Source organism: Temnothorax curvispinosus, unplaced genomic scaffold (assembly GCF_003070985.1).
Source record: "Temnothorax curvispinosus isolate PA1 unplaced genomic scaffold, ASM307098v1 QBEX01009716.1, whole genome shotgun sequence".
Taxonomy (NCBI): domain Eukaryota; kingdom Metazoa; phylum Arthropoda; class Insecta; order Hymenoptera; family Formicidae; genus Temnothorax; species Temnothorax curvispinosus.
This window is the reverse complement of record NW_020219496.1, coordinates 19,235-30,798: the sequence shown is the minus strand read 5'-3', so window position 1 is coordinate 30,798 and position 11,564 is coordinate 19,235. Positions and strand designations below refer to the sequence as shown.

The following is an 11,564-nucleotide window of genomic DNA, read 5'->3' as shown; positions in this document are numbered from 1 at the left end:
AATGCATAATTATTAGTATTTATGAGTTTGACTTTCTCATAGAGGAAGCTTTATGAGCGAAATAAAGGAGGCTTTAGGAGCAATGATAGCGATCTGTAATAATGAGAAAGTAATGTGCAAGTTTCTAATTTGCACACTTTTTTAAATTTTAAATTTAATCTTTTTATGAATTGATAGAGGGTCAGCTTAGTAACACAAGTGGACAAGTGCGGTTTTATAATCGACGCAATGTCAAATCGATGTTGACTTTGGGACTTCAGGCTACATAGGCAAAATATCGGTAATCCCTTCACCGATCCTTGCCAAATTCAATAACAACCTACTTTTAATGATACTGTACCCATAAAAAAATCGATATCTCTAAATTTGCGGAAATTAAGGCAATCATGTAGATTTTTTTTAGACAGAAATCGGTATTGGGATTTGACATAGAGGCGGGGCTTAACCAAATATAACGCAGAACGGCTAACACTTTCTCATATAAAGGCTATCACTTTCTTCATTTTTAATGCATTTTTCCAGACTTTGACACGATCAATTTTCTCTAAATTGCCAAATAAATGTTTGACATGTATGAACCACTCATTTTGGGATTAGGAAAGCAATAAAATGGAACATTAAAGTTTTTGGAGCCTTATTTTCACAACTGCGAACTGATTAATTAATTCTGCTCGTAGATTTTCAACGCAGAAAATAAAATTCAACATCAATAATAATAAAAATACAACGCAAAGCCGGTACGACCGCACACCAAGCCTGTATATATGTAGGTACAATGCCACGAGATCTGTGAGCCCTGGGTACTTTCACTTTTGATCACCACCAGATGTCATGGCGACGAATGTCAGATCCCAATAACCCCTTCAACAATCCTCCTCAAATTCAATACCACACACAACCTTCCTTTAATGATACTCTATATAAAAGTACATGTATAACTTGTACTTTTTAAGCAGAAATCGGTGACTCATCGCCATCAATCCTCGCCAAATTCAATACCAAACTTCCTTAAATGTCTTTCTTTAATGATACTTTATATGGAGTCCCCCGTAGCCCTCGGCGGGGGAACAGATGAAGAGTAGAAAGGAAGGAAAAGGGCGTCGGAAAAGAGGAGAGGGAACGTGGAGGAAGAAAGGTAGGCGTGAAGGAAGCCGAAAGGAAGTGGAGTAAATGGAAGCGATGTGGAAAATAAAGCGGAACGGCAGAAATCTGTTCGAGAAAAGGGGGGTTTTTCAGTCGCTCTCGGATGAGAGCTTTTCAGTGTCTTACACCATTCAGTGATTGACACATGGCCTCTTAACCTATCTGTAACACTCTACACTTAACCCAACAATAAAACTTTGCACTCAACCTATCTGGAATATTTATTCATACTATTTATATAATTCTCTTAGTCGACTTAATGAATTGAAATATTATATTCAAAACTTTCCAATTTTTACGTTTAATTAGTTTAATAATGTCTATCTCTTCAAGAAAACCAATCGCTCTCAGATCCCTATCCATTTTAATTCTCAGCTCGTCATAGTGGCGACACTGCAGAATCACGTGGTTCAAATCTTCCCTCTCATGACCACAGTCACATCTCTCACTATCGACGTATCCCTTTCTCTTCAGAGAAGAACCTAAGTTGAAGTGGTTTGCTCTCACTCTATTAATCCAAGTTATAAAATATCTTTCCTTATCCAACTTCGAAAACCATGGTTTAGTGGCCCGTCGTTCATAGAAATTCGAGAAGTAAAAAGCACCCTTGTACGCCGCCTCAGCCATAATCGAACTCTGTGTTGTCTCCCACGTATCTTTCCTTATTATACTACTCATCATATCGCTCAGCGGAACGACGATAGTAGGGTCCGCTTCCTCGGTAGAAGCCTCCTTGGCCAATGCATCCGCCAGCTCATTACCCAGTATACCCTTATGAGAGGGAATCCATACAAGAACGACTCTCCTCTCGTGTTTATAACACAGCTCGAACAATATTCTTCTAGCTTCTATAATATATTGATTCCTATAAACATCCAGTATATTGCTCCGAATACTCATCAGCACCGACTTACAATCCGATAGAATAACCATATCCTTTGCCCTCTTCTCGATCTGACAAAGCAACAGCCGCAACGCGACCATCACCGCGAAGGCCTCCGCAGTGTACGACGAACACATAAACGGGAGACTAATTTTATATGCGATCTCCTGATCACAGATAATCAGGGAGGCACCAGTAGATCTCTTGTTTTCGTCTTGTGATCCATCAGTAAAGACAACTTCTGGCGATTCCAAATTATATTGAGAAGTAACCTCCCGGATCAAAATTTCATCTGAAAATTTTTTGTATTTTCTTTTCAAACCGATGTCAAAATCAACCAAAGGAACGAAGGTATGTGCGTCATAATTCCCCTGGAAAACCTCGTACCTCCGCGATGGGCCCAACCATTCTCTTCTTTTCAAGGAAGACCTCCAAATCTCCGACAGGAGGGAGAATCTATACGTAGGGAGGAGAAATCGTGCATAACTCTCACAATCAAAGGCACGCTGCAGTTTCTGACATAGGCCGTTTTGGTTGTACACCATTGCTTTCCCACACAGCAAAACTTGTTTCAGAAAGCTTTCCGAAAGATAACTTGGAAATTAATATTTAAATGTATAATTGAAATCATTCAGAAATATTTCTGAAACGTTTTATCAAAATAATATATCATTGAAAGCTTCCCAAAAGATAACTTGGAAATTAATATTGAAATGTAACATTGAAATCATTCAGAAGTATTTCTGAAACGTTTCATTGAAATCATTTATGACACTTTTCACTGAAATATTACGAAGCATTTCAGAGAAATATGCAACGACGCCGCTAGGTGGCGCATGATGGTAAGACTAACTCGCAAGTAAATTTCAGTTGGAATCTAATATAAGCAGGCCTCCGGCGAAGCAAAATCATGACTATGATCAAGAATATGTTTTACGAAGGACAGGAAATTGTTCCGGATGACCCTATACAAGGTGATCTGAAACAATTTGATATGAGAAAAAATATCTGAAATATTTCTCATATATTTTTGAAACATTTTAGAGATATTTTTGAAGCATTTCAGAGATATTTCTTAGGCATTTCTGAGGTATTTCTTAAGCATTTCAGAGATATTTCTTAAGCATTTCAGAAATATTTCTGAAGCATTTCAGAATTATTTCAAAAATATTTCTGAGATTTCAGAAACATTTCTGAAATCTCAGCTTGGCGGACATTTTAGCTTTCTGAAACATATTTGAAACATGTCTAAAATGTTGTTTTGAAAGGTTTCATATTTCATTGACAGTTTTTTGAAAGCTTTCTGAAATATTTCGGTGCTATGTGGGTTGTTGATAAAATTACTTCCAAGCATAAAAGCTCGGTCACGAAGAGATCTGACCTTTGCTTCTGCCACGATTACATTATTCGGGGTACTGTTCCTGTACCCCAGAGCAGTGCGTATACCCATAAATTGAGCTCGTTCTAACTTGAGTGTATACGAGGCGTCTCTAGGGAAATACACAAAGATACCATAATCTATAACAGATCTAACGAGGCTCTTGTAGAGCATTAATGCGGTGTTAGTCTCCATACCAGTAGAAACATGGCAAAGATATCTCATAATAGAATTGGCTCTATTTACTTTTCCTCTTATCTCATGTGTTTGCCGATGGAAAGTCAAACCACTATCCAGCTAGATTCCCAGGAATTTAGCCTCACCACTATTATACACCCTGGTTCCCTGTATATTGATAAACAGGTTCCTATCCACGTAACCGCTCCTGGAAAATTCCACCAGTACCGTCTTCTTCGGTTCGAGTGCCAAACCAATCAACATAAGTCTTTCAGCGATCACGTTAACGGCACGCTCCAATAGTTCACGATTCCTTCTTCTACTAATCCCAGAAACATACAGACCAATATCATCGGCAAATTCTACTGCCTCCACTCCCTCCGGCAACTCCGCGCACAAACCCTGCGTGAATAGAGAATACATGATAGGGCTAAGAACCGCGCCCTGCGGGAGCCCTCCGTAAACAAGGCGATCCACGTATTCTTGAGAATTTATAATAAATCTCACCCTTCTACAGTATAGCCATTTACTGATGAATCTAGCAATGTTTACAGGGCATTGAAGCGCCACCAGCTTGTCCATCATGATCCAGTAATTCACACAGTCATACGCCGCAGATACATCCAAAAAGGCTGCCAGGGTATATTCGTTAGAACAAATAGAGGCACGTATATCCGCCGTAATGCGTGCAAGGTTATCGGCACAAGATTTACCCCGTCTAAATCCGCTCTGTGATTTGCTAAATTTATCCTCGTTCTCCGCCCACCACGTTAGTCGTTCATTAATGAGTCTCTCCATCAGTTTGCCTACACAAGATGACAATGAAATAGGTCGCACCTTCTCTCGTCCTGGTTTATCAATAAATATAACCTGATACAGTTGCCAATCCTCCGGGAGGACTCCCGTTCGCCATACAGAGTTGAATAGCTGTAAAAGGCACTCCCTACCTGAATCCGGCAAGAGGCGTAACATCTTGTATTCCACGCCATCCAGCCCCGGTGCAGAGTCTCTCCTGGCCATAGTTATAACCCTATCCAGCTCCGCCCTCAAAAAAGGGGTATCAAACTCACCGCTAGCTCTCATGAAGTTATTATAAGGTTTGTGACCGACAGTAGGGGGGGACAAGCTGTCCGTCGTTCTCCTAATTTCCGATTCTCTGTCAGTGGACTGCCATTTATTCCAAGTAACGTTATTCCTGGCCTTCTTAAATATACGGATAGTCCTCCAGACATATCCAGGGTCCGTAAATCTGTTTATTCCCTGGCAAAATTCCTTGAAATTTTCTTTCTTCTTCTCGTTGAAAGTCTTTTTAGCCAACGCGCGGCACCTTTTGTATTCAACCCAGGAGTGAATGGATTTATGTTTCCTAAAAGCAGAAAGAGCAGATTTCCTATTCCTGATCACCTCATCGCATTTCGCATCCCACCATCTATGGGATCTCTTGTTTTTATTTGGCTCCTTATTTTCCATGGTTATTGTTTTTCTTCCTGAAGCTCTGGCAATACCATTCTTGAGAATCTCTATAAATGCCTTATAGTAAAAATCAATATTAGAATCAAGAGTAACCGTATTCGTTACCGAAAATGTTTCAAAGATCTCCTTAGAGATTAATTCACGATATCGCTCCCAGTCCGTTCTTTTGGTGAAAAGCCGATTAGTTAGTTTTCTATAAATTTGTGTCTGTCGATCAATTCGAAAAATCAATGGAAAATGATCGCTTCCCCAATTATCATCCTCCTGACTGCACTCCATCACGTCAACCAAGCTCACAGAGCCAAACAAGAGATCCAGGTTGGAGTCACGCTGACCACTGTAGCCTAGTCGTGATTTCGTGTCCACGTTCATACACAGTAAATCATTTTCGTTCATAATATCCAACAGAGTGTCCCCACTCTCATTGGTTGAATCACAATTCCAGAGAGTGTTATGCGCGTTGAAATCTCCAAGAATAATAACATCCTCTCCAATACTCCGCAAGGAGTTGAACACTGCCCGAAAATCCTGTCTAGCAATAGCCTTTCTCGGGTGTCTGTAAACAGCTACCAAATTAAAGTTATGTTTCAAATTCTTTGTTTTAATACAGACTATATCATACCCAATCGGAGGAGCCACGATGGGGACAACATCAAAATTCATATGTGAACGAATTGAGATTGAGACTCCACCGCTACCCAAGAGGTTATCACTATTCAGAGTTCTGAATCCAGGGAAATAGACCTGGCTGCGTTCCGAACATTTTGTTTCCGTAAGGACCACTATATCGTAGTCCATGACTCTCTTAGATAACTCCTGCTTACGGCCTCTAAAACCCTGACAATTCCATAACAATAAACTGAATTATTCCGTCAAATGGGAAGACAAAGTTTCCCCCTCGTTGTTCATCTGTGTTTCATATTCCATCTCGACAGTCTCACTGGGTCGCGGAGGACTCCCTTCTAATTGTCCACGTACATACATTCGCTTGAGTGCCTCAATCAAAAGACTTTTCACCTGTGGATCACTTTGTAGCAATAAAAGGATTCCCTCGACAATATCTCTGGCATTCGACATCCCCGCAGAAAACATCATGCCTTTCCTCCCCTCGTAGGAGGAAGCATCCTTGCTGTCACTTTCCACAGTTGCACCACTGCGACAGGCCCCCAGCGCCAAGCCTCTCCTGTTCTGGTTAATTTCCTCTTCTCGAAGGTTAAATTGTTTATAAAAAGAGCGGGAGGGAGCTATCCTCCTATTGTCCTTCTGAGTCTCATCACGGGGATGTTTATCCCTGTAGTCCTTTTTTGATTTAGAAATTTCTACCTCGTTCCGGGAATTAGATTTAGTTTTTGCAGAGTACATCATGCCACCTCTGGGCTCCGGTAGAGTGGGCCACGCCCCCGGGTTCACGTATCTATCTTGGCTGGACAACACTGAAGCGTCACCGCCTTCAACAATTTTTCGTGCTCTGTAAAATGAGAAATTATTTTGCGCTATCACAACATTGATTTTTTTATTTTTGTCAAAAATAGGACATCCTCTAAACGTGGATCTATGAGGACCATCGCAATTACAACACCTCACCGATTTAGAGCATTGACCGTGGGCCTTGTCACCACATATAATACATTTCGTCTCGCTCTTACATGCGTTCTTTGTGTGTCCGTATCTAAAACAGTTATAACACTGTCTAACCTGCGTGATATAAGGTCGTACTCTCAAGCCAACCATATTATTAAATATTTTAAGGTCTCTCAATTTATTATCTCTAAAAATAATAATAATGTTATCTGTTTCTACAAGAGAGGCAGTCCTATTTGTAGCGTCCCACTTACGTCTATACATACGTTCCAAACTAACTATATTTGTCTTATCGCTAATAGCTGCCCACAGATCAGGGATCGCAGAAGGCCAATCCGTTATAACACCTTTACAAAAAATTTGGTGTTTTTCTATATTAGCAGTTAACGTTTTAGTCTTAAGTCTCTCCATTTGTTCTAGCGCAAAATTAGCCGATGATCCCTTTTCAAATTCTGCTTCAGCCGCAAAGTGATTTAACATAACGACATTGATTGGACGGATCTTTAATTCAGATAGGATCATCCATATTTTAATATGATTCCTACCTTTTCTTGTTAATGTTTGCTCTGGGGGGAGCCGGAGGGACAATGATACCTTACCCTCCTGATCGTCGGGGAATCTATTTAGATTGCTCTCTACTTCGCCCATGGGTGCTGTGCTCTCAATCAATTTCGATCCGCATACCCTGCATATCTCTCTTTCCACCGTAGCCCGCGTGTTGCGCATCTCCATATCAAGTGTAATAACAGGCGGCACCTGTGAGTTGAGCATGCCTGGATCACGTGCGTCATCAGCCGGTACTGCGTGGGCACCTGTAATCGCATCTGAATTCGCGGAAGCTTGATTAACTAAAAGATCGCAACCCCTGCTATTGCACATTTCCTTTTTATTTTTCTTTACGTCTTCCAGATTATTTGCATCTCCCGTTTTTCGCCTTTTCGCACCACCACGGTCCCCATTCCGCACCACAGTCCATGCTTCTTTCTCTTTCGGTCTCTCGGTATTAATTGCCTCGATGATTTTGTCAAAGTCCTTCTCCGACAAGCCAGTCTTGACGCGATTATTGATCAATTGATCTGAATCTGTGGCCTAATACCCAATATGCTCTCTCATTTCATCCGAGTCCTCCATCTCCAATCGTCTCTTAAACAGCGGAAAGAAAGAAAAAAAAGATATATCGCTCCCCCTCCGAGGGGGGAGCCCACAAAAATTCTTTATTCCCTCCCAAAAATTCCAGCCCAAAGAACACCGAAAATATGACCTCAAGATTGCATCGACCGATTATATCCCTCTACGCAACTGTATATTCCAAACTAGGTTAAGTGCCGATACGCGCTAACACGTCCGTCTCGATAGGCCGCTCAAACGGAACTCCTTCGAGAAAAGGCCTGAGAGAGAGGTTAAGTTGACGGTGAGCTTGGGCGCTAGAGGAGATGGCATAGGAGGTGAAAGCGGCAGAGAAGACCATGCGTCTTCGCAACGTGTAGCGACGGATGGGCGGCGAGATCGAAAGATCGAAGGAAGGGATCGATGGAGCGAGGTGAACATGTAAGGAACGCGCGTGGTGACGGCTGAGGAGAACTGTGGGGTAAAGCGAGCGGTTGTGGAAAGCAAGTGGTGATGATGGAAAGAATTTAGCCGGCGGGATAGCGTGGAGGCGGCGAGGCATTGGTGGGCTCCGGCTGGGGCTGAGACGGCGCGGGGTGCCGGCCCCTCCAAAAGAGTGGGTTGGCACCACTGCGGGGCGTCGAGGTGCAGCATTGGGGCTCGCGGTGCCTGCGCGCACGGCGACGAATGAGAGATCGACTGTCGCGGCGGCGAATGGGGGATCGCTAGGAGGGTCAATGCGCAATCAATCGAGGATGGTAGGTCGATCGTAGAAGAGGAATGCCCGGCGAGAGCACGTGTACCGAAATTGAGGTGGTAGACCAAGAAGTGGAGAAGGTAAAAACAGCGAGCAAAAAAAAGAGAGAAACAAGGAAGCAGAAGAAGAATAGGGAAGAAATAGGTAGAGGTAAAGGAAGTAGAAAAGTAGAGAAGAAGAAAGTAAGTGACAGGAGGGAGGAAAGACAGGTGGCATACACAGGTCGGAAGAGGACAGGAAAAAAGTGAGATAGAAAAGGTAGAGAAGAGCAGAAGAGAAACGGCGATGAAGATGTCAGAAGAGGAGAAGAGAGAGTAGTAAAGGAGGATATAGTAAGTTACAAGAGAATAACAAAAAAAAGAATTAAGAAAGCAAGAAAAATTGCAGCGTCAAGTGGAAGAGGAGAATGAGAAGAGAAAGCAAAAAAAGGAACAAGCTAGACAAGCTGAGGAAGCAAAAACGTAAAGATGAGAAGAGAAAGAGAAAAGAAAAGGAGAAGAAACAAAAAGAGGAAGAGAAACGTAGTAAACAGAAAAAAGAGCAAAAGAAAAAAAAGAGAGAAAACGTAAAGAGGAAGAAAAAAAGCGTGAAAAAAAGAAAAAGCAGGAGGAGGAGAACCTAAAGAGGAAGCAGAAAGAAGAGAAGAAAAAGCGGGAAAAGTTTAGAAAACTAGAAGAAAAACAGAAGAAAGAGAAAAAAAAGAAATTTGAGGAAGAGCTAAAAAGACGGGAAGAAGAGAGGAAAGAGACTCAGGAAAGAGACAGAGGCGCGACGGCAGGCGGAAATGAAAAAGGATGGAGTAGAGTATGTAATGGTTTGCTATGTTTATTTGCTATGTTTTCTGTATTTAGGGCGCAGGTAGAAGGAGAGGAAAGTGAGAAGCGGTGAAACGGAAGGATAGAGAGAGAAAGGGAGAGAGGGCGGAATAAGGAGGAGTCGAGGAAGGAATTCGGACCCGAGAAAAGGCGGAAAGCGGAGAAGGAGGCAGAAGGAAAAGAAGAATGGAAGCCGAAGAGGGTGGTCGAGGGATAAGAAGGGAAAGGGTGAGAGGGGAAATAGTATGTAAGATCGCACAATGGCCAGGCTCTGTTAGGATGAGATTATAAGTTTGTAAAGGGTTGGGTACTAAAACGCCATGTGTGTTGGATAAAAAGAGGTCAAGGAATAAAAGATATGTAAAGGTTTGGGTACGTTCCTTAAAAACGTTTTGTTAAACCGATAGGTAAACAATAAAGGAATTGATTGATAATGATACTTTATATAAGATTACATATATAACTTATACACTTTTCAGGCAAAAATTGGTAACTTCTTTGCTAAAACTTTATCCATAAAAAAAATTTAGCTTGATATCTCAAAATTTGCGGAAATTAAAGCAATTACGTAATTTTTTTAAACAGGAATCGGTAATCCTTTTATTATTACCAATTTTTCTAATTCTATTATATTCTTTAATCTCTTCTACCCCTATTTCATATTTAATATTATCATATATAATTCTTGATATCTCAAAATTTGCAAAAATTAGAACAATCACATAGATTTTTTTAAACAAAAATCGGTAACCCCTTTATTATTAGCAATTTTTCTAATTTTATTATATCCTATAGTCTCTTCTATCCCTATTTCATATATAATTCTTTAAGATTTGGTTAATCAGTTCTTAAGTTGTAGAATTTTCGATAAATTTGGCACATACATATTGGCATCAAAAACTAGAAAAACAATTTTTTCTTTGGTCTTTTCTACCCCGATTTCGTATATAATACTTTAAAATTTGGTTGATTAGACCTAGCTTTATACGCAATCAAAGGTTCATTACACGAGGTTTACGAAAACAAAGCTTCCTCTATGAGGAAGTAATTGGTTTTCAATTCCTGCAACGGCCAATTTCAATTGTAAATTACTTAGTTAATTGTGTGAAACAATAATGTTAATTGTATGGAGCATATTTAACATAACCATGCTGTAATAAACCATATACAGAGTTACACATGGTGTCATCAACGCTTTTCACTTCCGGTTTAATTCCATATCAAAAACGTCTAAGGTATTGTCCAGACAATCCTGTATAATTAATTAAGAAATACAAAATTATATTTTTATTGATTAATTTAATAATTTTATTTTTGTTGTCTGTTATTCCTTTTTTAAACTTTCTGTTTAATTTTTCAAAAGCATGACAAGCGCCTAAAGATATTAAACTGTAATCGTAACTCTAGATTATGACGTACGAGAGTCTGTATGCGTTTGACCTAGAAATGCCTAAATCAGAAATGGGAGGAATTAATGATGCCAAGTGTGCTTTCCTCTTTTCGCGATCGATTTCGTTGATAGCTTGAACGTTAAGCAACCATTAAGCTTTACATTCTATTCAATCAAAAATATTGTGGACCCGCTTCTTTCCCGAAATAATCCTTTACTCTCATGCATTTACTCAAAGTTCTCCGACCAATGTCGTGCGCGGGTGCATTTGCGTTTGCATGCAGTGCGTGTTTGCGTGTGTACGTCTAATAATAGGCGTGTTTGGTGAACAGATGAACACGAACATTCTTTATTGCAAACTAAGTTTTAAAGCAATAAATCCAAATTTATCGGAAAGCTGCGAACGATGGAATTGAGATCATCTAAAAACGAAAATTCAAAGTAAAATGATCTAATTACATTTAGAGTAATTTCCAACGTATTTATATATTTTTAACAATATGAAAAACGTACAAATTTCCGTCTAGGTCAACTTAGGCTAAAAAAGTTTTCTTTCTTGCGCAAAGTTCGAAAAAAAAGAGGCTAATTGTAAGTTGCCAGAGAGTAAACAGGCTCTCTCGCTAGCGCTTCGGATACAATTTACTGCGTGGCGCACAATAATTAATGTAACAGTAATATTTTATGTAGGTACTTTCTGTTTTAATGTAATTAAAAATAAACGGGCACAGTAACAACTGTGCCGCAAACAACACGTAGAACTGCGCCAACTGTCACTATTTCATGTTAAAATATTCAGCGAAGGAAAGTAGACGTAGGGCTACGTCAACTGTCACTATTATTTAGCGAAAGACAGTTAACGT

The 11,564-nt window shown here is 40.3% G+C and overlaps 3 protein-coding genes across 6 annotated transcripts in view; all 3 read right to left on the bottom strand.

Annotated features, from left to right (window-relative positions):
* Positions 1–1,013: 1,013 nt before the first annotated feature.
* Positions 1,014–3,016, bottom strand: LOC112459311. The gene is made up of 2 exons (XM_025023348.1): positions 2,414–3,016; positions 1,014–2,318 (listed from the first exon to the last, which is right to left on the bottom strand). The coding sequence occupies exon 2, from the start codon at positions 2,161–2,163 to the stop codon at positions 1,378–1,380; it is 786 nt and encodes a 261-aa protein (XP_024879116.1). The 5' UTR covers positions 2,164–2,318; positions 2,414–3,016; the 3' UTR covers positions 1,014–1,377.
* Positions 3,017–3,615: 599 nt separating this feature from the next.
* LOC112459308 overlaps positions 3,616–11,564 on the bottom strand; it is a 24,532-nt gene continuing 16,583 nt past the window's right edge. The window contains exons 2-5 of one of the 2 annotated variants that reach the window (XM_025023345.1): positions 4,529–4,947; positions 4,295–4,429; positions 4,089–4,213; positions 3,691–3,983 (exon numbers count right to left, since the gene is read on the bottom strand). In XM_025023345.1, coding sequence (XP_024879113.1) covers positions 3,702–3,983; positions 4,089–4,213; positions 4,295–4,429; positions 4,529–4,947 — 961 coding nt within the window. In that variant the 3' untranslated portion in view covers positions 3,691–3,701. Of the gene's footprint in view, positions 3,984–4,088; positions 4,430–4,528; positions 4,948–11,564 lie in introns of both variants that reach the window. The other variant, XM_025023344.1, reaches the window with a different exon arrangement.
* LOC112459309 lies at positions 5,902–8,265 on the bottom strand. 3 transcript variants are annotated; one of them, XM_025023347.1, is made up of 4 exons: positions 7,181–8,265; positions 6,639–6,723; positions 6,425–6,522; positions 5,902–6,345 (listed from the first exon to the last, which is right to left on the bottom strand). In XM_025023347.1, exons 1-4 carry the CDS (start codon positions 7,512–7,514, stop codon positions 6,299–6,301), a joined length of 564 nt encoding a protein of 187 aa, XP_024879115.1. In that variant the 5' UTR covers positions 7,515–8,265; the 3' UTR covers positions 5,902–6,298. The 3 variants fall into 3 exon arrangements, 2 of the variants coding, with proteins under 2 accessions (XP_024879115.1, XP_024879114.1); XR_003041306.1 differs by having other exon boundaries at positions 6,639–8,263; XM_025023346.1 differs by lacking the exon at positions 5,902–6,345 and having other exon boundaries at positions 6,356–6,522; positions 6,639–8,263.